This window comes from Crinia signifera, chromosome 5, assembly GCF_055691185.1.
Source record: "Crinia signifera chromosome 5, ASM5569118v1, whole genome shotgun sequence".
NCBI classification, from domain to species: domain Eukaryota; kingdom Metazoa; phylum Chordata; class Amphibia; order Anura; family Myobatrachidae; genus Crinia; species Crinia signifera.
Window position 1 is genome coordinate 262967744 of NC_139221.1, and position 27196 is coordinate 262994939.

General features: G+C 44.0%; 1 protein-coding gene across 1 annotated transcript in view; it reads right to left on the minus strand.

The window, feature by feature from the left end:
* Window positions 1–27196, minus strand: part of JAZF1 (JAZF zinc finger 1) — a 307932-nt gene that overhangs the window by 51363 nt on the left and 229373 nt on the right. Inside the window, exon 3 of the mRNA XM_083188947.1 lies at window positions 14653–14849. Within this exon, the coding sequence (XP_083045073.1) occupies window positions 14653–14849 (197 nt within the window). The remainder of the gene's footprint in view (window positions 1–14652; window positions 14850–27196) is intronic.

Below are 27196 nucleotides of genomic sequence, written 5' to 3' on the forward strand. Positions count from 1 at the left end.
GTGTCACGAGAAAACAATCTCAAAATCACTGGGATAAGTAAAAGCAAAAAAAAGTTATCCCCACTTAAGTGATACATGCCAGATTTGAAAAAAAGGGCTCTGTCAGGAAGGCAAAAACTGGCTCTGTCATGAAGGGGTTAATATCAATAATTTAAAACTTGGTTGGATGGTCTGATTTATAATTGTAGAAGTTATTTTAAATACAAAAACAAAAAGCTAAGCAGCATCTCTGGCAGCGGGTGAGATCATACTGACTCTGGTCATACAGTACCTGACAGTTCGGTAATAGGAGGAGAACTTGAATCTTATTTATACTAAGAAGGTTACTGCTTGCAATCTATGAGTACCACGGCCATGGTGATTGGTGTATTACATTATATTGCAGATATTACACAAATGGCTTCTGGAGTATTAAAAAATGTCACCAATTATGGTCGCAAACCGTATTGGGTGGAAAATTGTGTTGTCTCTCTCCCTTTCACTGACACACAGTGGATTCATCACTGTGTGCATGGGGCTAAATGCTCTCCCTGATCCATTGCTCTGGCTTCATAGAAGGCATCATTATAAGTGAAAAGGTCTGATTCTAGTGGTATGGATCATTAGGTCACCAGCATGTTGGTCGACAGTCATTAGGTCGACACCATTAGGTCGACATGCATCATGGTCAACATGCAGGAAGGTCGATATGACTGTAGGTCGACACGGGTTACAAGCATTAGGTCGACAGTCAAAAGGTCAACATGGGGTTTTTCAAATTTTTTTGTCCCGATGTCAACACAGTGGACATGGACTCTGAAACGTAGCACCGTGTCCCCTCGCATGGCCTGTCGGCACATGTTGGCTAAAAAAAAAAAGTGAAAAACCCCATGTCGACCTTTTGACTGTTGACCTACCCCCATGTCGACCTAATGCTTGTGTCGAACTAATGACCATGTCAACCAAACCCATGTCGACAATCACGTAGACATTCCTGCATGTCGACCTAAACGCATGTTGACCTAATGGTGTCGGCCTAATGACTGTTGACCCAATGACCGTTTCCCGATCCTAGAAATATTTCTGAGATGGAAAAGGCAGGACTGTGAAATGTATGGAATATGTGATTTGAAGGAGAGGGAGGAATCAATGATAACTCCAAGCCAGCACACTTGGGGGTTGGAAGAGATGGTTGTGTTGACAACTGATACTCAAATTGTGAAGGGTGAGGTTATTTGGGAGGCTGGAAAGTAGAGATGTGCAGGTCCGGATTTACCCAGATCTCAAAACGGGATCTTATTGGCTATATGCTGTCACGTGACAGCTGGATAGCCAATAAGATCACGTTTTGAGATCTGGGTAAATCCGGACCTTCACATCTCTACTGGAAAGATGACCAGCTCAGTCTTAGACATGTTAAGTGCTGGGACATCCAGGAAGAAATAGCAGCGAGACAGTTTGAGATATGAGTGAGGGGAGAGGTAGATCTCAGTGTCATCAGAATAGAGATGATGGGGGAAATTTACTAATGGAAATTTGTAAAAAATAGGTGTATTTGTATCCAGAATTACACTTATTTTTGACATTTACTATCCCGAAAATACGGCAATTCGTATTCGTATTGATAGCACATCAATACGAATACGAATTGCCGTATTTTCGGGATAGTAAATGTCAAAAATAAGTGTATTTCTGGATACAAATACACCTATTTTTTACAAATTTCCTTTAGTAAATTTCCCCATTGCAGGCCACGAGAGATGATGAGCTCATGTAGAAACTAAGGACATAATACTGTGGTATCACAATAATGCCCCTTTCAGACCGCACTTTGTAAACGGTATATTGCCGTTTTTTTACCGTTTTAAAACGGTAATCTGTGCGGTCTGAAAGGTGCAGGACCACTTAACCGGTTAGAAAATACCGTTTTTTTCTAACCGGTTAAAATGCAGGGTCCTACCCGTTTCAGAACCGGTATTTTAGGCTCAAAATCGGCTCTGAAATGGTATTTAGGACCCAGCCAATAAGCTGGGTCCTAAATTCAGTGCAGTGAATATTTAATGCGCTCATTAAATATTCATTGCGCAGGAGGCCGCCGCCGCCCCCCCCCCCCGGACGCGAGTTAACACATACAAACCCGTTAACCCCTCCGCACCCCCACCCCCGTTAACACCCCCCCGCATTGTGTTTAAGAACACCCCCCCCCCCCCCCCTGAAGCCGGTACCTCCTCACATTGCAGTTGATCGGCAGCCGCAGTACTGTACCACGGCTGGCTTCGTGTATGAAAAAAATAAGGAACTTTCTGAAAATGGCTGCCCCATAGGAAACCTCATTTAAAAAAACTGTCTTTTGTATGGGGGCAGCCATTTTCCGAAAGTCACTTTTCTTATAAGAAAAGTGACTTTCGGAAAATGGCTGCCCCCGTACGAAGGACAGTTTTTTTAAATGGGGTTCCCTATGGGGCAGCCATTTTTTTTTTCATACGCGAAGCCAGCCGTGGTACAGTACTGCGGCTGCCGATCAACTGCAACGTGAGGAGGTACCGACTTCACGGGGGGGGGGGGGGGGGGTGCGGAGGGGTTAACGGGATTGTTTGTGTTAACCCGCGCGGGGGGGGGGTCGCTGAAGACTGGCTTTGACCCTGTATTTGGAAGGTTTCCAAAAACGGGTCTGCCAGTGCAAAAAAAACGCACTTAAACGGTAATATACCGTTTAAGAGATGTGGTGTGAAAGGGGTTTTACCTGGCAGACCCGTTTTTGGAAACGTTTCCAAATACAGGGTCAAAGCCAGTTTTGCGGTCTGAAAGCAGCATTAGAGCTATCCCAGAACAGAACTACTATGTTGGGAGGGCAGTTTAAGTGGAGCAGAGAGGATGGAAGCCAGTCTGAAATGGGACAAATAAGAAGTTGGAGGACTGAAAGGTGGTAAGGTGGCTGTAAAAAATACACTCTTGGAGTTTGGATGCAAATGGTTGGGGAGAGATGGGGCGGTATTTGGAGGAAATGTTGAGACTAAGGGTGGGATTTATTTAAGAATGGGAGAGACAAGTGTATGTTTGAATGCAGAGGTAACAATACTTGTAGGTTTGTCCTGCCCCAGAAAAACTCACCACTCAAGGGGTTAAATGTTAATGGTTGCTTTCTATCCAAAGTCATCTTATATTTCTTTTACAGTCTGTGCAGAAATTATCCTAACATCAGCACAGTGGCATGACATTGCGGGAAGTCCCCCCATTTACATCACTCTGGCATACCCGATGACAGGAGCTGAGTTCTGCAGGATAATGCAGCTCATGGCTCTCAGTCACTGAGGCATATTGGTCATTTTAGTGTCACCCCATGGTAGTTTGACACCCGGGTACGTTCTGCATCTCCCTTGTGACCCCTCTGCTTTTTTTTTGCTGCCAGCCACTCACCAATTTGCTGAAAACGATTGCAGTGTCGCACTAACAGCAATCCCAAATGTACCATAAGCTAGTTATAGCTGGTTAAGGCTTAAATTCAACATCTACACATGCACCACGCCCCAAAATGACTGGGAAGTGACAGGATCCCCAGCTTAGCTACACTATTGAAGTATTATAGTAAGTAAGTAAGTAAGTGTAATTTATATAGCGCACTTTCTCCAACAGGACTCAAGGCGCTTTACAGACATTTATAACAATGCACACAATACAGAGGATGTTGGTGGTACAGTAACAGATAGGGTTGCCACCTCTCCCGTTTTTCCGGGAATCTCCCGATTTTGGTGGCAACCCTCCAGGAGACTTTTTCGGTCTCCCGGAATCCGTTTGTCTGAAAAAGCCTCCTGCCCTATTCGCGTCCCCATCCTTCACGCTAGAACAGAGCCTGCCAGGACTGCCTCCGCAGCCTGACAGACACACTCGCGAGATGAGTTTTTAACCTGCAGTGCAAGTCCGCCGGCGCCGCCTGCTAGCCTACCTCCTGCTGAGGTGTCACAACGAGACACACAGACGAGCTTGCACCGCGGGACACGGGACGGACTGACAGCACGCTGCTGCTTTCTGCAGCTGGTGGACCTGACACATGCTGGCAATGGCATGTAAGACTGCCAGTGCCAGCAGTGGGTGAGTTGATTGTGGACTTCCTCCCTGCCTGCTGCCCCCCCCCCCCAGCCTGCCAGCGCTGCCCAAACACCCCCCCCCCCATGCCAGCGCTGCCAACCCCTCCGGCCTTCCTGCGCTGCCCACTCACCCCCCTGGCATGCCAGCGATGCCCACCCAATGCCCTGCCACCTCTGTTATCTGGCACTGTGGGGGCATGTGTGTTTTCTGGCACTATGGGGACATGTGTATTTCCTGGCACTGTGGGGGCATGTGTATTTCCTGGCACTGTGGGGGCATGTGTATTTTCTGGCACTGTGGGGGCATGTGTATTTTCTGGCACTGTGGCGGCATGTGTTTTTTTCTGGCACTGTGTGGGCATGTGTTTTTTCTGGCACTGTGGGGTAGGGTTACCACCTCTCCCGTTTATAAAAATAGGCATTTTTATACATGTCTGTATTAAATAACACACCCACTTTTGCATAGACCACACCCTCTTTTGAATAGGCCACATCCACTTTTGAATAGGCCACGCCCCTTTTCCAGAGCGCACGCGCCTTCGGCACGCAAATTAATATTGTTTTACGGATCTCCAGGGATTGATGAAGAGTGAGGTGGCAACCCTAGTAACAGAACAAGTCACAGACAAAAGAAACCCTTGAGCACACAGTAAGCATAATGCAGGATTGCTGCAGCATTTTGGATAATAACTTCCATGGGTTGTGTACTACACCATGACAAGGTACCAGGTCGGCAGCCATTTTAGGCGCTCTGCATAGGATTACCCTGGGTGGAATAGATTAACCCTAAAAGAAATTACCCAAAATGGGTGATTTCAATGTATACTCAGCTCCATGTATTTTTCATCCCATCCACAGGTGCACCAGATGAGGCAGCCATGGTGGGCGCACTACGAAGGTTACACTGTAGGAGGCGAGCCATACAAGGACCCAATGCATATACTGGAAAGCAAATACTTGTGTAGTAGGATGATAAACCAGGGTTGCCGACCCTCCCGGAATTTGCGTGAGTCTCCCGAAAATCGGGTCCCCCTCCCGGCCCCCCCCGGAAGGGTGGGCAACCCTCCCGGAATCAGGGGGACCCCCACTGAGCCCCCCCAATTGCGGCATTTAAATGCCGCAATCCGCGGGTCTCAGAGGAGGGGGCGGAGCTAAAATGGCACAATCGTGTCATTTTAGCCCCGCCCCTCCATGGAGATCAGTTATTTCCGCTATCTGACGTAATGGGGGCGGGGCCTAATGACGTCACCGTCAAGTCGTCCCCCCCCCCCTCAAACTCGTAATGGAAGATTCCCGGAGGCTTCTCCCGGAGATGATTTTTTGCAAGTCGGCAACCCTGTGATAAACCCTGCACAGAAACACGTGACCCACATCCTGCCCGCAGAGATACCATCTGAGGCAACCAGCTTGGTGCACTGCATAGGTCAGGGCTAGCAGGTTGTGCAATCTGCAGAGGTACACATTACAGGAAAAGCACATGGTGGGGTAGATGTGTGCTGCAGGAGGGGGGGGGGGGAGGGAAAAGACATGAAAACACTTTTACAGGGGACTGACGACAGGGAAATATTTTGAAATCATTTTCATAGAATCATAGAATTTTATAGTAAAGAACTGTAATGCTGGGTGCACAGTGGGCGATTCCCGATACCACCAATAATGTTAACAATACCGGTGGTGCTGCATACACACTGATATCGTTAACAATATTGGTCAGTGATGTCACCCGCCCCCTGTTCCCTACATGCAGTAGTTGTTGACTAGATAGACAAGATTGAGCTGCATGTGCAGATAAAGGGGGTAGGGGGTGTTAACGATGCACTGAATTGCGCATTGTTGATGAAATATAACAAACACTGGACAATTTGCACTACTGTATATATGGTTAACTATATAACGATACCGTTGATTATATACCGCCCCGTGTATATCCAGCATAAGTCACCAGTACCTTGAATTATGTGCTGATTGTGAGATCATGGACTTAGTAAAAAGTTTAATACAGTTCCAACAAATCACAACTTTATTTACTACTGATCAACAAATTGCATTATAATTTCAGTGATGTTAGCAATACTTTGCCTTAGTATTTCTTTTTGTCTGGATATATCCCGAAGGTGTTGCTGACAACCCCACCTGCTCTTTACAGGCCTCTATAAAACATTTATGGCCATCGTCCTCTGATTTGGCAGTATGCTGTAGCATGCAGCAGTAAAGGAGGGTGGACATTTTCATTGAGTTGGAATTCTGCCTCTTCAGATGATTTGAGTACATCGCTGCAGGCAGGATGTCCAGAACTCAGAGCTGCAGTTATTAAAACTTATTGTTATATACACGCTACGTGGCAAGCTTTACTCCCATTCTAGAGGCTTGTATTACCAAAGATATCCTTTGTGATGTCATTATTTAATCATCCTAAAGCAGAGGTAGAACTTAACATGGGTTCTGCCACTATAGGTACATGTACCACAGTCCGCAGGTGTGTGTCAGGAATCAGAGCAGTGGGCAGGATCCCCTACCTACCTCTTGGCTTGCCAAGCAGATCAATGTAGATGCAACATTGCAAGGTGGCCATATCTCAACTAAGCTCCGCCCAGAATTGTGTACTACATGCAGAAGTGTCATTATTTTCCCTGCATATAACACAATGGAAGCAGTAGGATTACCAATTCCCCAGCTAGTCATGGATCCTAGTTACATGCCATAGCGTCACACATGCACAATGGACATGGACAAATTATTTATTTTAATAAAACATTATCGTCGGCTATGGGTCATTGGGTCGACAGTCAATAGGTCGACCACTATTTGTTAATAGGCAAAAGGTGATTTTTACATGATAAAGTACAACATGCATTAAGTGGACATGGTCAAAAGGTCAATGCAAGCAATAGGTTGACATCGAAAAGGTCAACATGAGTTTTTCATGGGGGTCTATGTTGACATAAGTCGACATGGACACCGTATAAATGTACTTCCCTGCTCGCCAGGCTTCGGGCATGGTGCATCATTCAATTTGGCACACTGTTATATTCTACCTCTTTGTCCACGTGGACAGTTACATCTGAAAAAAAAACACCCTTTTCTTAAAATAAAAACCATGAAGAACTCATGTTTACCCATTGTTGTGTTGACATTTTCACCATGTCATCCTTTTCCATGTGTTGACCTTTTTAGTATTGACCAATAGTGGTCCTCCTGATTACTGTTGACCTATCGACCTCATACCCTATCAACATCCCAGTGATAGAAGGACATGCAGCGGTTTGTGTACAGCAGGCATGTCCAAACAGTGGCCCTCCAGCTGTTGTGAAACTACACATCCCAGCATGCCTTGCCATAGTTTTAGCATTCCCTACTAGCAAAACCATAGTTTGGACATGCCTGGTGTACAGCTGCCATTCTTGGTAAATGAGCTTCCTCGTGTTTGTATGGGTCAATATATCCAGGGGTAGCTGGTGAGGGCCACTATTGGTAGCTGGATGAAATGTCGGCTGGAGCATTTGTTCAATAAGAATGGTCGTTTTTCAGTAAATAGGCCAGTATATAAGTACTGTTCAGTTCACACTGCAGCTCTTAACCGGTATATTGCAGATTTTTTTAGCCTTTTAAAACAGTTAGAGCTGCAGTGTGAAAGAGCCAGTCTGCATTTACCGGTTACAAATAACCGGTACTTGCAAACGGGTAAAAAATATGGGACTCAGGCAGCAGTGAGCACTGAGCTGGCCATCAGCGCAGTGCATATTTAATTTGATGATTATGAGCTGATCATTACATATGCACATATGTAATGAACGGGACCCGCATATATAATGATCGGGTCCCACTCATTACTTATGCACATATGTAATGAGCGGCTCATTCATATGCACATATGTAATGAGGGTGACCCGCTCATTAAATATGCACTCGTCTTATAGCTACTGTCTGTCCTGCTTTCACACTGCAAACCTGCTTGAGACCCGGTATTTATGTGCGGTGTGAAAGGGGTTTAAAACGGTAACATACCGTTTTAAATACCGTTTCAAAATATCGGGTCTTAAACCTTTAGGCACTGTGAAAGCAGTATAAGGATCACTATAGTCAGTCCAGCAAACAGGCATCATGACTATGGAAACAAGAATAATACATTTGTTTGTAATATTATGTAACATATCACTCTGACCTAAATAGTAACAACTGCTGAATATAAATAAACTGGTTTTGATGTTTTAAAACAAAGCACAAATGATTGGAAATGAAAAATCTCCTCACAACATTTGTTGTGTAAAAAGACTCAAGGATTTGGTAGACAGAAACAAACCTCATTTATTACTGGCATTTGCTGCTCTATGCAGCAAGAATTCGATAGCTCAGTAATGGATCTGACAGACACGGAGTTGGTTACGTCCAGACCACATCATAAATTAACTTTTTCAACTGCGGCTAAGTAAAAACTTATGTTTTACTCTTCCCTTAAGCAGGAGCCAAACAAAACAGTCTTCTGCATTTGGGTATTCATTGATGAAATCACATATTAGTCTACACTTTAACCCCTTAACAGCTGCAATACACTGTATTTGTCATCTCAATGACAGCTCTGATTTAGTACAAACCCTTACAGTTTGTCAACTGGGGCGTAGCCAGAACGTTGAGAGCTCCAAAGTAACACTCTGAAGGGCCCCTCTTCCAGTGCTTCTAGAGACACTTCTCTGCAGGAGTTGTTCATTTTATGCCCCATAATAAAGCCCTAGTTTATTTTTTTAAATATAGTAGTGTCCTAGTTCACATTATGTCACATTCTAGGGCTGCCAGTAGTCAAAATACCACACAGTGCACTAGTTTTTATTATGCTACATTACAGTGCCCGAGTTCATATTATGCCACATTTAATATTATGCCCCAAGTTCATAATAGCTATAGTGCCTCCACTTCATATAGTGCCACATTGCAGTGTCCTCAGGGACGGATTAAGCCTTTGGGGGGGGGGTGGGGTCATTTTAGACAGGGGGGACCTCCCACTTACTGGCTGCAAACTGCACGGGAGAATATTAACTGTCAAAACACAGAGTAATGGCAGTATGAACTTGGACAATGGGTAACTGCAAGGGGGGGGGATTAATATATAAAGGTATACACCACATGAAAAGCCCATGTATGTTCCTATATACGTTACTCTGTAGGAGACTTTAAAGGTTCAGTGCTGCCTCTGATTTAAAAACCCTCCCATGATGAGGCCACTGCTGCTGCTGTCCTCCATGGGCCTGAGAAGAATGTGATGAGCTCCACCAATCAGAGCACAGCACAAGCCTCTCAGCCTCTGACCTCTTGCACAGTCTCATGGGACTAAGTCAACTCCAGAGGGGGCCCTAGTGGTACTGACCCACCTGAGCCCCCCCTTAATCCGGCCCTGGGTGTCCCACTTATATTAGGCATCATTATAATGTTCTTCAGTTCCACTATACCACAGAACAATGAGTAGCACCAGAGGCATAATTAAATAATATTGTAGGTCCCAAGGCAGATTTTTCTCTCTTTCTCCAAGGACTGACGTAAATAATTAAATATTCCCTTGCTTTGTAACAACATAGCGCTTTACCAATAAAAATAACAATAAAAATAATAATCACTTAATTTCACTCTCTAAATATATAATGGGAATGCTATATAGTTTTAGATTCTTTAAACGAAAATCTTAGAATTCCTCATTTCTGCAGAAGCGCTGGTTTATGTCACTGGCAAATCACTTTAGATTCCTATTTTCTTATTTGCTTTACTTTTCTACTGTTTTCCCAATCTGATCCCAGCTAGCTACTGGAAGGCTGTCAAAGAATACACCAGTCAATGAACAGATGCATCCTTCTAATTCCACTGGACTTCCAAGCCTGGCTTATTATATTCATGTATTTTCTGCCCACATTAGTGCACTGGCAACAGAGTAATTGCATACAAGTCTTTCCTAATTATGCTGCAGAAACTGATAAAAGTATCCAGTGAGGGTCTTGCACATAAACCTCATGCACTTGCCAGTAGTGCTCAGGGTCCTCCTAAGATTTCTATGCATGAATAATTATTTCCAAATTCTAATCATTCTGCAGGAAAGGGACTGTTTACATTGGAATATAAAAGTCATTATAGACTTCTTTTGGAGCATAAGAAACGCTGCCAGGACTCAATATGAGTATGATTTGGAGTGATGCTTTCAAGGCTAAAAAGAAGAATTTATGACGTCCATAGATATGGAAAGGCGAGACTGCACTGCAGTGTCTCCGGGCAGTGATGTGGGATAAGACTTTCCAATCCAAGGGGCTTAGCGTGTCTGGTGCTGCTTGTTCAATTATTCCACTCATTCTACCAAATAACCTGCACAGTGGAAAGCAGAGGTCTGCAAGGTGGGTTACATGTAAAAAAAAAATGTAATTGGAATTTAATGTAGTCAGGACCCTCCAAGGCAGAAAATAACATGGTCAGGCAGCAATACAGCATTCAATTCACTACTGAACCCACACCTGTTTTATCTTACTCATTCATTATTTATTTATTAACAGTTCCTTATATACTGTAGCGCACACATATTCTGCAGCGCTTTACAGAGAATATTTGAACGTTCACATCAGTCCCTGCCCCAGTGGAGCTTACAATCTATTTTCCCTACCACATGTACACAGACATTCTACGGTTAATTTTGTTGGGAACCAATTAGCCTACCAGTATATTTTTGGACTGTGGGAGGAAATCGGAGTACCCGGAGGAAACCCACGCAAGCACAGGGAGAATATACAAACTCTGCACAGTTAGTTCCATAGTAGGAATCGAACCCATGACCTCAGCGCTGTGAGGCAGTAATGCTAACATTACACCATCCGTACACCATCCGTACTGCCATATGTTACTTGCGGGGAAGACATGGGGTTAGATGCACTAAGCTTTAAAAGGGATAAAATGGAGAGTGATAAACAGCCAGCCAATCAGCTCCTACCGGCCATGTCACAGACTGTGTTTAAAAAATCAGCAGGAGCAAATTTGGTTGGTTGTTTATCACTCTCCATTTTATTCCTTTTGAAGCTTAGTGCATCTGGTTATAATCTGAATCCGTGGATAGGCAGCCCTGCTCACACAACCCAACACCCAGAGGAAGTGTGTTCACTTCACATCCTTTCTCAGTAACATGCCATCGGAGCTGGAAAGGAGAAGCAGAAGCGTGTCCCATTGAGTAAAACTATAAGAGCACAACAAGGGGGCACAGATAGAGAGTTATGGTGGGGACGTTAGAGCTTTGGCAGGAGCAGGGCCGGCGCCACCACTAGGCAAATCTAGGCATTTGCCTAGGGCGCCGGCCACTGGAGGGCGGCATTTTGTGCCGCCCGGGTACCTGTCCTACGGTGCTGTCTATTTAAATCTGGCGGCGGAGGCAGCGGGGGTCCCTGCAGTCCATTAAAAATCACGAGCGCTATCCGCCGGGCTATGCGGAAGCGCTTCTAGTGTGAAAACTCTGGCAGCACGGCGCATGCTGATCTCAGCCAATCAGCGTGCTGCCAGTGTTTTCACACTAGAAGCGCTTCCGCATAGCCCGGCAAATAGCTCTCGTGATTTTTAATGGACTGCAGGGACCCCCGCTGCCTCCGCCGCCAGATTTAAATAGACAGCGCTGAACGACAGGTACCTACCCCCCCCCCCCCCCCCCCCGGCACCGGGGCGCCCCCAGCCCGACTCGCCTGGGGCGCTCCGGTGCCTTGCACCGGCCCTGGGCAGGAGCAGTGATAGTTATGGAAGGAGCATGAGATAGATATGGACATGCCAATAAGAGATATATAGGGGTGCAGTGATACAGCTATTGTGGGGGTATTGGTCCATATTCAGAACATGGGTTGAGCTCCTTTATACACAGCCTTATACAGCAGCTGCTGCTGAGTGTAATATGACAGCTGCTGAGCCTTTACAGCAAGGGTGGCCAGCCTGTGGATCTTGAGCCGCATGTGGCTCTTTTCTTATTGAGATGTGGCTCCCGCAACCACGGCACTGCTGACTGTACGCTAATTCACTGTGTGCTGGCTCCCGCAACTGCGGCACTGCCCCTTGCCTCCTCTGACTGTGTGCTACTTTTCTTTGTGCTCAATGTGATGTCATGACATCACGCCGTTGGAAGAGAATGCTGTACCCAGCATCAGGTAGCGGGAACAGAGACCGAGAGGGATGAGTCTGCGTGCGGTGGCTGGACAGCAGAGGGGGTGCAGTGGCCGGATGTCAGAGCAGGTCTGCGGGCTGTCTACTTACCTTTGTGAGTCAATGAAATAAGTTAAATCAAACCATCGATCTGTTCTTACAGACACCCGTGGGAGAATTACTGCGAGTGGCTTCAAATACAAACCAGAATTTAAAAAAAACCTATTGAAAACAAGGATTGTCAAAAGTCCCAATAATAATAAAATGACAGCACAGTGAGAAAGTAATAACGTTTTATATTGGGAACATTACATAAATTGTGCATTTTCAATGTGCTTTTCTCACAACCATTAAAACAAAAACTGAGGTTTATCATAAGGTCCTGCTCCTATAAATGTCATTCCAAAAATGGGGCATAGCCTTGTTCCAGCTAGGCCACAAATGTGTACGTGTACTGGCAACCCTACCATGTGATATAATTTAAACTAGGGCACTACTATTGGGCATAATATTAACTAGGATTGTTCAGAAAATGAAAAAGGGTAATATTGTGAGGCATAAAATTAAGTGGTATCTCCAGGGCCGGTGCAAGCCCCGTCTGCGCCCCAGGGGATTTCAGCACGGCACTACCCTTACACAGCACGGTACTTACCGCGCTCTTGGCGTCGGGGGGGGGGGGGTTTCCACGCGGGGATTGCCGGGGGTGCCGCACGGGGATTGCCAATCACTAGCTGGGGGGAGTGGGCGGCTGACACCCACCAATAATAATTCTCGGGTACTAGATTGCCGCTGATGACCAGGGGCGGGGGGTGGTTTTCATATCACTTACTCACCTGCTCCCCGCTCCCTGACCCTGCACCCTGCTGAGTTGAGTTCCGGTGCTCTCCTTGGCGGCTCAGTACCGCCCTCCATTGGCCAGCGCCCTAAGCAAATGCCTAAAGCTGCCTAGTGGTAGCGCCAGCCCTGGGTGTCTCTCTAGAAGCATTATGGACAGGAATCCCTTCAAAATATTGCAGCAGTATGCAACCCACAATGTTCTGCCTATGGTCCTACAGTAGCTGCATCATTCTAAATATACACAACACTCCTGTAGTGACAGTTTTGATATGGAAACCACAAGAGTGCTCCACCTGGGCACCTTATGACCCCAGAGTCATGAGAATATGAGCAAATTAGGAGGCATCATTAGTGAATGGATAATATGCATTCTGCGTATTAGTGTGGCTGAAAAAATGTATTTATCTACTTTATATAGATAATAAGACAACATGTTAAGGAAGATATAGCTGTTAAATCCAGAATATAATTTTCTACTAACTATTTCTTGCTTTTACACTGCAATATTCCAGTTGTTTATCCCATTACTTTTACAAATGATTTGCCATTTTTCAACAGATAATAATTGGGAAAACCAAACTGACACTTTTTCATGAAATATTTAATAATATAAACGGATATATATATTTTATTATTGGTGCACTGACGCAACGTGCTGTAAATCATAACAACCAATTATTTTCCATTGATTAAAACGGTACCAAAAAATGACAGTTGGAATCTGAAATGTAGCTATGGGCAGAGGGTGGTTTCTTCTGCGACAGCTTTCAGAAATGTCAGAGGAAGGTCACTAACATACCAACCAATCAGATCCTACCTGCCATGTTACATGCTTTCTTTGAAAAATGACAGCAAAACATAAAATTTGACATCAGAAAATAATCAATCACTTATTGGTTGATAGTATATCACTCTCTACTTTATCACTCTTAGGGCCTTATTTTGGTTCATTCTTTCTGACAAAATCCTTCTTAGATGGACAAAACCATGTGCACTGCAGGGGGGGCAGATGTAACATGTGCAGAGAGAATTAGATTTGGGTGAGTAATTTTGTTTCTGTGCAGGGAAAATACTGACTGCTTTATTTTAACACTGCAATATAGATCTCACTTTGAAGTAAAACCCCACCCAAATCTAATTCTCTCTGCACATGTTACATCTGCCTCACCTGCAGTGCACATGGTTTTGCCCATCTAAGAAGGATTTTGTCAGAAATAATGAACCAAAATAAGGCCCTTAAGGACTAAGTACATCCGGCCCATAATTTGGTTTATTTTCACTACTGTGATGTGGAACCATTGTTAGTACAACTCAAGTTTTTGGAGCTCATAAATATATTTCAATAGCTGTTGAATTCCAAGGAAACATTTTGGAGACAAAGTAGCGTACACAGTGACAAGGTAGTGTACTCACATGTGTTTTGTACCTATTATGTACAGGCTGCAAGCACTTTGAGGGGACAGGAGAAAATATGAATCCAAATATAGTTAAATAAAGAAACTATATGTAAATGCTATATTGTATTACAGTATAAAAAGAAACCAGTATGATATATGAAGGTGTGCAGTAGGGATGCCATGCAGAGCATTAGGCTGTATCATTGCTCCCTTACCTGTAGGGGTGCTGCTGCGGAATGAGGAGGATGGAGTGATTGGTGGGGTGACTGGAGGGGTGAGGCTGCCGCTGCCATGGCGGGGTGGTGTGGACACGTTTCCACGGGATACGGAGCTTGACAATGTCAGGGAAAGCTTGGGTTGGATTTTTTTCTTTAAGGTTTCTTGTTCACGTCGAGCTGCATCAGTCATAAATCTAAGATAAAATAAAATAGTTATAAAATAAAACCTATAAAAAAAAAGTACATACAGCGGAAATAATGTCATTTAAAAACTATCTAACATTCTGGAACCTTAAAGAAAAAAACATCACAAAAGTGACTTCTGCAATACTATTTTGTTACTCCTTTCTGAAGCCCCCGTGACCCCAAATGGTGGGAATAAAAGATTGTTTGTATGCTGACAGGCATAAGGAAGATAAAGAGGCACAATAATTAAACAAACACCAGGAGAAATATTTCCCATAGGCGCATGGCCTTTCTGACTTTATACAAATCTGAGCCTGCATGAGCCGTAACACGGTTAGTGTTGCCATTGGTATCGGGAGACTTGTTGGCCCGCTGGAAGCCAGGGTGGAATGTCAGAAACAAGTAGTACAAGAAGTGGTCACTGATTCTCCCCAAGGCCTTCTAGACATTCCTCACACACCTATAAGAACATTGCTCTAAAGTTGTTAACTAATTATAATTTTGATATATTTTTAATTGATGAATATCAATCTTAAAACTAATCAATCCAAATTTACTAAGGTGAGAGTTCTATTGAAGATGTGATGTTGCCCATAGAAACCAATCTACTTAACATCATTACATATTGCGGTACTCTTTACCTAGAAGGGCGCCCGTCGTGGTGATCGCGGGTACATTTATGTCTGGCCGCGACGCGACCGACGCGATGCCCGCGATTTCCCATTGAAACCCATGTTAAACATGGAAATCGCGTCGGTCGCGTCGCGGCCGTCCATAAATGTACCCGCGATGCCCGCGACGCGATGCACCCGATTTCCCATAGGAATCAATGTTAAATGGCCCGACCGACGCGATTTTACTGTTAAATGCCTCAATGGACCCGATTTGGCCATAGGAATCAATGTTAAATGGGCCACAGAGCCCAAATAAGCACAATTAACCCTTAAATGTCCCCCCAAATTTGTAACGCCACCCCACGATCCACGCCAACCCAAAGCGTGGCGAGCGCAATGAGCCCGCGAGGGGCGGCGGTACGCGTCCTCCGACCTTTTCATGCCCTACTATCCACGTCGGCGTGGAGTTGAGAATAGAATAGTGTGGCGAGCGCAGCGAGCCCCCGAGCCCGAAGCGTGGCGAGCGCAGCGAGCCCCGCGAGGGGACGCGGATACCTTCACAGGTAAACGCGTCCCCTCGCGGGCTTCACAGGTGTCCGTGGCGACGCGGACACCTGTGAAGCCCGCGAGGGGACGCGTTTACCTGTGAAGGTATCCGCGTCCCCTCGCGGGGCTCGCTGCGCTCGCCACGCTTCGGGCTCGCCACACTATTCTATTCTCAACTCCACGCCGACGTGGATAGTAGGGCATGAAAAGGTCGGAGGACGCGTACCGCCGCCCCTCGCGGGCTCGCTGCGCTCGCCACGCTTCGGGTTGGCGTGGATCGTGGGGTGGCGTTAAAAATTTGGGGGGACATTTAAGGGTTAATTGTGCCTATTTGGGCTCTGTAGCCCATTTAACATTGATTCCTATGGCCAAATCGCGGGCATTGAGGCATTTTACATGAAAATCGCGCTCAATCAGCCTTTTTAACATTGTTCCCTATGGGAAAATCGCGGTCATCGCGGGTAGCAGATTTTTATGTACCCGCGATTTACCCGCGATGCCCGCGATTTTTACCCCCGACGCCCGCGATTTCAATCGCTGGCGCCCATCTAGGTAAAGAGTACCCATATTGCATTGAAATGATGGAAGATATAGTGATATATATTTATTTATTAACAGTTTCTTATATAGCGCAGCATATTCCGTTGCGCTTTACAAAAGGAGCCAGTGATAACAGGGTATTTACAGACAGTCAAAAGGTAGGAGTGCCTTGCTCGCAAGCTTACAATCTATAGGGAAATAGGCATTGATACATGAGGATAGATACTGTATTCTTTATTGCATTGATTCCACCAGAATGCAATGTTCCGTTACTTCTGGAATTTGATAAGCTTGCCTGAAGAGATGAGTTTTTAGGGAACGCTTATAGGTTTGAAGACTGGAGGAGAGTCTTATTGTGCTTGGGAAGGCATTCCACAGAGTGGGTGCAGCCCGAAGAAAGTCCTGCAATCGGGAATGGGAGCGAGTGTGGATGAGAGACGCAGATCTTGGGAGGAGCGTAGAGGTCGGGTTGGAAGATATTTTGAGATAAGAAAAGATATGTATGTTGGTGTAGTTTGGTTTATGGCTTTGTGTGTAAGTAAAATAATTTTGTATTGAATACGGTAGAATACAGGTAACCAATGAAGTGACTGACAGAGTAGCTTTACAAACGATGAACGTCTGGCTAGGAATATCAGCCTCGCAGCTGCATTCATGATGGACTGTAGTGGTGAGAGTCTGTATTGGGGAAGGCCAATAAGGAGACTATTGCAATAATCAATGCGTGAGATGATGAGAGCATGGATTAGATCTTTTGCAGTGTCTTGTGTAACGTAAGGGTGAATTTTGAATATGTTTTTTAGGTGCATGTGACATGATTTTGAGACAGATTGAATGTGGGGTACAAAGGAAAATTCAGAGTCAAGGACAGCACCTAGGCAGCAAGCTTGAGAGGTAGGAGTGATTGTCATATTCTCAACAGCAATAGAGATATCAGGCTCGTAAATACTATTTCTTGGTGGAAATATAATTAATTCTGTTTTTGAAATATTAAGTTTGAGGTGGCAAGATGACATCCAGGATGGAACAGCAGAAAGGCATTAAGAGACAAAGCACAATACAGATGGGGACAGGTCCGGGGAGGATAGGTAGAGCTGAGTCTCATCCGCATACAGATGATACTGAAATCCAAAAGAGCTGATTAGTTTGCCAAGAGATGAGGTATAGATTGAGTAAAGCAGAGGAACTAAAACTGAACCCTGAGGTACTCCAACTGTAAAAAAGGTAACGAAGAGGAGGTAGAATCAGAGAAATTAACACTAAAGGAGCGGTTAGATAGGTAGGATGAGAACCAAGAGAGGGCTGTGTCTTTAAGACCTAGGGATTGTAGTGTTTGTATGAGAAGTGTGTGGTCAACAGTGTCAAAAGCAGCAGAGAGATCTAGAAGAATTAGTAGTGAATAGTGGCCTTTAGACTTAGCAGTGACCAGATCATTCACAACTTTAGTCAGTGCTGTCTCTGTGGAGTGTTGGGAACGAAAAGCCTGACTGAAGCGGGTCCAGTAAGTTGTGCGAGTTAAGAAAGTGTGTGAGGCGAGTGTAGGCAAGTATTTCAAGTAGTTTGGAGGTGCATAGAAGTTGAGAGATGGGATGGTAGTTTGAGAGAGACCTTGGGTCAGAATTCAGTTTTTTCAGAATCGGAGTAATTACTGCATGTTTGAACAATGAAGGAAAGACACCAGTAGAGAAAGAAAGGTTACAGATTTTAGTTAAGATTGGGATGAGCACAGGAGACAGAGATTTACTTATTTGTGAGGGTATGGGGTCAAGAGGAGAGGTAGTAGAGTGGGAGGAAGAGAAAAGTGCAGATACTTCATTTTCATTTGTGGGATCAAATGAAGTAAATGCATCAGAGGGCTCAGGTATGGAATTGAGCAGATCACCAACTGAGTTGGAGCATACCAATTCATCTCTGATCTTGTTAATCTTATCCCTGAAGTAGAAAGCAAGATCTTTTGCATGGATAGTGGCGGGTGACTTGGGTGAGGGAGGGTTGAGAAGGGATTTAAATGTATTAAAAATAGGTTTTGGGTTAGAAGCTTGAGCAGAAATGAGAGTTTGGAAATATGTTGTTTGGTAGTTTCCAAGCCATAACTATAGGACTGGTATATAGTCTTACATGTAAAGAAATCCATTGGACTGAGAGATTTACACCATTTACGCTCAACTTTGCGTGAGAGATTTTGTAGGCGTCTTGTTAATTTAGAGTGCCACTGTTGGCGTCTAGGCCTACGTGGAGTGTGGTGGGTAACTGAAGCCACTTCACGCAAGGCTGTTTTGAGAGTTGGGTTTAGGTGTGATACCGCCATCTCAGGAGCAGTTAATGCAGAAATAGGAGCAAACTGTTGTTGCAGAGAGGAGAGTACTTGAAAATTAATATCATTAATATTTCTGCGGGCTTGAAGGTGGATTAAGGGATTTCAGTGGTTTTGAGTTTGAGGTACTAGAGGAGAGCATGCAGGTGATAAGATTGTGATCTGAGTGAGGGAAAGTAGTATTGAGGAATTCAGACACTGATCACAGCTTAGTGAATACAAGATCAAGGCAGTGGCCCTCCCGATGAGTAGAGGAGTCAGTCCATTGGGAGAGGCCGAGAGAGGGGGTTAGAGAGAGAAGTTTGGAGGCATGAGCAGCAGATTTTGGGCTATCAATAGCAATGTTGAAATCACCCATGATAATGGTTGAGATGAACCCATAGTAAATGGTGATATATCAGTCAAGTGGGTAGCTATGTGTAAGTAAGTAAGTAGCTTCCAAATGTCCCATTAGTAAAGCAGCATTTTGTTTGGGAGTGTTGTCATAGTGACTGACAATACTGACGTCTCTTAGGGACAGTGCGAAATACTGTAGTTCAAAACACAAGTAGCATGGAAGTATCTATTGATGTTGGTCACCTAGATGATCAATATGGCATCATGATTATTCCCGCAATAATCCCATTGGGGAATCATTTTAGGAACAAATTTCTAGATACAACAATACTTCTATACATAAAATTTGACTTTATTAGCAGAGACTTTTAAATATAGCCTATGCAAATGTATTTAAAAGTCAGTTGCATTAGTGTCACGGAAAGATTTATTAGACAGGACAAAGGTTGGGTTTGAAAACAAACTTGGATTGGCCATGCACAATAAGACTCTCCACTAGCCTCCAAACTTTCAAGTGTTCCCTGAAAACCCACCTCTTCAGGCAAGCCTATCATATTTAAGTTCCACACACATAACCCTCTGAGGCACTTATGTATTATATATCTTTTCTTCTGGACTTGTAACTTGGTGGGACTGCTATGCTATTACTGATGCCTGTTCTTGTGTTTCCCTCCTATGTCCCTATAGATCAGTGGTTCTCAAACTCTTTTGAATCACTACACCCCCGAGTATCATTTCTTTTTTCATGGCACCCCTAGCCCAAAAGTTTCTTATTGATAAAATCAGGAAAAACATATTAAATTAAGTAAATGTTTGTATATCTCATCCTAAGGGTCTGATATGTGGTATTGGACAGGATTTCCTGCTGTTTTTCCACAATTTATATTTTACATTGGTCATAATTAATCTGAATTGGTCATGAACCATCTATCCAGGGCTCCCCTGCAAGTCCCCCAAGGAACCCTAGGGTGCCACGGCACACAGTTTGGGAACCACTGCTATAGATTGTGAGCTTGCAGCAGGGCTCTCCTATCTCCAAGTCTGTCTGTTGCTACCCAGTTTGTTTTATCACTGTCTAAAATTGAAAAGCGCAACGGAATCTGCTGCGCTATATAAGAAACTGTAAATAAATAAATTGTTCTGCAGGACTTAGTATATCTATAATATCACAATGGCTGAATTAGAAATAATGTTTGAAACATTAGCCGAGACAAACGAATGGAAAATATCTGCAATAAAATGAAAGCAAGTGGAAAACTTTAATAACATTTGGATGCTAATGTTAAGTAACAATATGGTGCTCATTTCCAAAGACCATTTGTGCTATAAAAACAAATGAACGATAATACAATTAAGAAAGTAAATTGGTTAAGTATTCATTAAATATGTGCCAAATGTTGTATGTCACTAACAAAAAATAGGAGGCTAGTGCACCAGAGATCTAGGACAGTGATGTATCTGCCTACCCACACCCTAAGCAGCCATATTATAGCCTGGACCCAGAGGAATCCCTGGCACAGGATACTGACAGATGGGATTCCAGCGTCGGCATTGTGAAAAAATTGTGATGCCGGCACTGGTCTTCTGACTGGGGTCGGTATTCTAACTGCTAATGTGGAACCCCACAAGCTGGGGCACTACAAGTGCCAGCAGCATAAAGTAATGGAAACACTGTAAAGGCCTGCAGGCACAAAGTAGCTGTGGCACTACAGGTGCCAGCATGACTGTGTATTAAAAAGTACGGTACTACTGGAGTTGCACAGAACTGAACTTATATAGCTTGCAGCACAAGAGGGGTTAACAGCTCAGCTCACAGTAATGGTGTGTACACACGGGAGGAATATTAGGTAAAATCGCTGGGAATATGGTCGCTGAGCGACCATATTGCCAGTGATTTGGAGCGCAGCTGGCGATAAATCGCCAGCTGCGCGCTCCCGTGTGCACTCCCTGCTGGTCGCTTTCCCCGGCGATCGCTGTGCCGGGAGGTCAGCGCCGGGGAGATCAGCATTGATCTCCCCAGCCCAGTGCCGCTGCTCCCTCCCTCCTCCCTTCACGGAGGTCAGCGCCGGGGAGATCAGCATTGATCTCCCCAGCCCCGTGCCGCTGCTCCCTCCCTCCTCCCATCAGTGACAGTCACAGCAGCAGCGTCTACTGCTGCTGCTGCGCTCCTTCAGCCCCGTGCCGCTGCTCCCTCCCTCCTCCCATCAAAGTGACAGCAGCAGCGTCTGCTGCTGCTGCACTCCCCCTCCGCCCCGTAGCAGTGTCTCCTTTTCATCGCTGATGAAAAGGAGACACTGAGCAATATGATTGCTGGCAATATATTGCTAGCAATATATCGCTAGCAATCATATTGCACTGTGTGTACACAGCATAAGGAAGATCAGTTTGCAAAAAGAAACAATGTACAGAAATTACAAGTTTGCAGAAAAAGGTGGGAAATCCCAGTGGGAGTACCAGCAGCAGCAGAAGGCCAACAGAGGTCCTGGCAAGTATCCTACAACTGAAGTATCCTGCATCTGAAGTATCTTGCATCTGAAGTATCTTGCATATGAAGTATTCTGCATATGCAACGTCAGCACCTGACTCTACCACTAGTCTGCATTATTAGTGACACAGGGTGCATAAGCCTTCCACATTCTAAACATTGCTACAACAAGCAACCATGTGTTTCATCAGTGTATATCCAGCATACAGTCAAGTTTCCCAATAAAGTATTTACAGTCACTGTCGGGCCTAGCAGTGACAGGATCCAGTGGCAGTGGTGAGCTCTTGCCATATCATACTTGTGAACATGCTGGACACTCATGAGACATCTATTTAACAAGTGGGTACTTGTTTCCTAGCACGGCCACAACGATTTAGATCGTTGTGGTCGGAAGATAAAAAATCGGATCGATCGCATCGCATGCGATTTGGTCGCATGCGATGCGACCGATCCGACCGACCGATTTTTCACCCGATTTTTTTTTTTTTTTTCACCTGATTATTTTCAATTGCCCCCCCAAATGTTACTAAGTGGGCTAGACCCCACGATAGACGTCAACCCGAAGCGTGGCGAGCGCAGCGAGCCCGCGAGGGGCGGCGGTGCGCGTCCTCCGACCTTTTCATTCCCCTACTATCCACGTCGGTGTGGAGTTGAGAATAGAATAGTGTGGCGAGCGCAGCGAGCCACCGAGCCCGAAGCGTGGCGAGCGCAGCGAGCCCCGCGAGGGGACGCGTATAACTTCACAGGTATACGCGTCCCCTCGCGGGGCTCGCTGCGCTCGCCACGCTTCGGGCTCGGTGGCTCGCTGCGCTCGCCACACTATATATTCTCAACTCCACGCCGACGTGGATAGTAGGGGAATGAAAAGGTCGGAGGACGCGCACCGCCGCCCCTCGCGGGCTCGCTGCGCTCGCCACGCTTCGGGTTGACGTCTATCGTGGGGTCATGGCGGGCACATAAAAAATGTGAAATGGGTCATATTGGCCCATTTCACCTTTTTTATCATTTTTCCCTATGTGAGATGGACTTAATCAAGTCCATCTCATCTTGTGCCATTATAATGGCACAAGACCGACGCGATCCTCCCGATTTCAATGTTAAAAGATTTTTTAACATTGAAGTCTATGGAAAAATCGGGTCAATCGGTCGGTCGCATCGCGGCCGATTTTAATTGGTCGCGACCGACCGATTGACCCGATTTCTGTCATTCAAAGGGAAAAAATTGTAAAAAATCGGCCACATCGTGAGGATCGTGTCCCTTAATTAAGAGCCACGATCACTCACGATTGTGGCCGTTCTAGGAAACAAGTACCACTAAGTGTGCTAAATATTAATGACATTACTGCACTATGTCCAAAGTCACTACTCTAAACTTTTGAGGAATACACTGCTTCATTACACAAAGGGTTTTATATACATGCATGTATATCCCAAACGTCAGTACCACGTGACTATTCAACTGGGATTCTGGGATCTTTGAAGTATATCGCAAGTGATTTGATCCAATGAGATAACTATATAGTTATAGATAATAAATCTTTGAGCCCTAATTGTAGGAACAGGGGTGACTGTCAACCCGTAATTATGGAAGGCATCTTATTAAAAATCCACAGGAGCTTTAAATCCCTGGTACCAAATCAGGAACCTTATTGGTTCAGAAAGGAGCCACAGGACAGCCATTAGGAAATACTTTGCCTAATGCCCTTGTGGTTATTTTCACTTAAATCTTATCCCATTGAGTCCTTGGTTTTAGAGTCATTATGAGATTACAATACTGCTAATGACAGGACAACTGAATGGTAATATATAACACCAAGGAAAAAGAATGGCAATTCCATAGTGAACTCACTGACTGTAAAGTTGGAAAATTCCATTAATATGAAAATGTGTGACAGTGCACCCACTTATAAGAAACCCATTGTAAATGGGTTCCCAAGATCCAATAGTTGTCCCTTAGGACACGAAGGTTCCATTATTTTTTGGGGGGATCGTCAATAACCAGTAGAGGAAACCTTCCCATTTCTATTAGCATGGATTAAAGCAGAGTTTGTACCAAATGTAATTAGGTGCAATTTTTTTAGATAAAGGGCCAGATGTACTAAGCTTCACTGGGCTCATTGAACTGGTCCTGGTTTTCCAAATACAGGTGAAAAAAGTAATGGGTTCCCCCTGTATTTAAGAAACCAGCACTGGGCTCTTGGGCCAGGCCTGGTTCCCTCCAAAAATGGGGGACAAAAAGACTGGGGGTCCCCCTGTATTTTGGACCCAGCACAGGCTGCTCTCCAGATCGGGGGTTCGGGTTTAGTGTTTTTTTTTTTTTTTTTTGCTTTAACCCCTAATGGAGAAAAGGCAGTCTGGCAAGGTGAGTATGTATGTATGTTTGAGTGTATAAATGGGTGTATACATGTATGTAAATAGATCTCTACTGTTCTGGGTGAATGTGTGTAATTATGGTAACATTGGTTATGCAGTAGGAGTACAGCGGACTATTTAATGCTTTGCATGCTGGGACTTGTGGTTCTCCAAGTCCCCGAATGCAGAGGAGGCTTTCTGGGACTGTTCCACAACACAACCCAATGTTAAATGTTTATTCATTTATTAACCCAATGTCCACTGCCAAGGGAAAGATTAAGCCTGGGGGCGGGGGGGTTTGACCAGCCAGGGTGTTCATGTTTCGGCGAGGGGACCTTGTGTAAAAAGCCCCCCCCCCCCCCCCCCCCCCGGCTGTGGCATGACATCGCTGGCTGTTGGAGGCCAATGCTGGGTAAAATATATAGGGGACCTCAGTCCTTTTGTCCTCCGTATTTTTGGAACCAACCAGGGGGAGGCATCATTTTTTCACCCCGTATTTTGGAAACCAAAAAAAAACACAGTTTTTTATTTAAAAAAAAAAACAACAACTCACTGATCTGTGCATGGTTCTGTGAATCTCCCTAGCCTGGTCCTGGTGTATTTTTAATTTTTGTATATGATTTTTAGTAATGTTTAGGGTGCGATTTGAAAAGTCTAAACCTATTACGTTTGCAAGTTGTATACTTTTTGATGGGAAAACACTACTACTACTACTACTACTACTACTACTACTACATTTTCGGAAAAAAAAATCGAATTTGGCCGTTTTTGACCAAAAAATCTTACATTACAAAAATAATCACACCTACTTACATTTGGCCCCTTGAATCTGTCTATTTAAGATGGGGTTATTAGAGGACAGCCATGATTGCTTCTGGCATTTAGACATAGCTATGCTTAAAATAAACGAATGGGGACTGCAAAGTGTGTGCAAGCTGAGGAGATGAGATTACTTTTCAATTTCTTTGAACCTACTGTATACTGTGCTCCCTAGAGCATGAGACATCACCAGGTACTAAGACGTTACTGACAGTTAATACAACTACAAATTAGTTATATAATAAAGACCTTATACATGGGTACAGTTCACTATTTTGAAGCAATTTAAAAATATATTTGAGGCTTACTTGACAGATATACAAACAAGGCAACCAGTAAACACTGATACATGCAGCCAAGGCCATGACGTTATATCAGCCAATAGAGTAGGCCAAGCACATCATAACACAATTGGGGAAGGCTCCTGATTGGATTTGCTGGTGTGAGATAATGGTCTAGTGTAGCTTTGCAACATGGCAGAGTGTGTTTGGAAGCTTTGGTGAGCACTTACTTTTACGAAACATTGATAGTTAATCCTTATTTTTACAATATAGATTTCATATAAATATATATATTAATTTGTACGATATTTATTTAACTATACTAATATAGTATTTGCTGGCATATCATCTATATATTTGTTTCCAAGTGAATAAAATGATTGTATACTTTTTTTATTTTCCCCAAAAATTTTTTAAAACATATCTTTCTCTTTTTGCATTTAAAATTCTAATCCAATACATTTTTATACGAAATCCATAGAAAGTTGTGTGATTAAAATATATCCAGCCACATTCATTAAATATTTATTCCCCCCGTTTGTTCCATGCTAACGGTATATTGTATACACATGTAGATACTGTACTCTACCAGAGAATGTTGTTTTTTCAAATGCATATACAGTATATCCAGAGTGATACAGGGTATACAATATCCAGTCACTCTGCCGAGATAATCTTGTGTATTTCTATTTACTAGGGTAGAGGTGAGTGCAGAATTTTAAAGGGGTATTTCCTGCTAAATATTCATACTTATACTGTAGGAAGAACTTTGTTGTGTAGCAGAACTAGAGGTCAGAATGACAGTACTGTAGGTGCTGCTGGAATAATTAAACATAACTACAGTATGTGTCAATGCATAAATTTAATCAATAGGAACAATAAACTTTCCTAGGCCAAAGGTAAATTACACATCATAAACAATGCACCAAATCGTCATGCGTATAATCAGAGTTAAGTATATCTTAATATCTCACATAGAAATATGGGTCTGAAACAAAGATGGAGGCAATTTGGGAGCATGCTGCTACCAAACTGTGTGGGGAAAAAACATAGGGACAGAGAGACAGATACAGAGCAGAGAATAACATGGAAGATGAGATAGACCAGACAGAGACACAGAGGAAGAGCGATACAGACAGGGCAGATAAATGTGATAAACAGCCAGCCAATCAGATCCTACCTATCATGTTACAGGCTGTGTTTGAAAAATGTCAGGCAGGAGCTGATTGGTTGGTTGGGGAAGTGAGAGAAAGGTGGGATATGAGAGAGGGACGAAAGAGAGATGGGATACAGGAGGGGGGTGAGAGAGAGAGAAAGAGAGAGAGAGAGAGAGAGAGAGGGGGGGGGGGGGGGGAGTAGAAGCGGCTAAGACAATATTGAGCCCAAGATGCGACCCAGAGAAAGAAAAGTCTAGAATAAATTGTAAAAGGTGTTACATGCTAATGTGCCATTAACTGTAATCGTTTTCGTATTCCTTTATATAATAAAAAAAATCAACAATATTTTTCTTATTATGCTGACCCTAATATAACACCTAACTATATTTCATCAAAGTAAAATTAAATGAAAACAAAAATAGAATAATAATATAAGTAATTCTTGATTATTCCGTCTGAATGTTTGATGTGTTCTTGATAGATTTATTGTACATTTGTACTGTATTACCAATTAGCATACCACCTTTGTTAACCTACCTAATGCTAAAGCATTGCATGACCCTGCTGTTCCTCCAGTGCTTTTAGCTGAGCGATTTCTACAAACAGATGAGATAATGCAGGCCGGTGTTCTGTTAGTCACCGGGTTATACTGTTACAGACTATGCACACAGAATAGACTTCTATAGTTGAGTTGTTTAATGGTAATACACCAGCAATGTGCAGAACCACAGGAAAAAAATATAAATTTCATATAAACCCCCTCCCCAACTACTTGCTATGCATCTTTCACGTAAACCATACAAACTACGTGATTTTCCTAAACCATATGCATGATAACAGTAAAATGTTATCATGCACTTCGTTCAGTGTGTACCCACTATAATGATAACCATGTGCATTCATATGGGTCG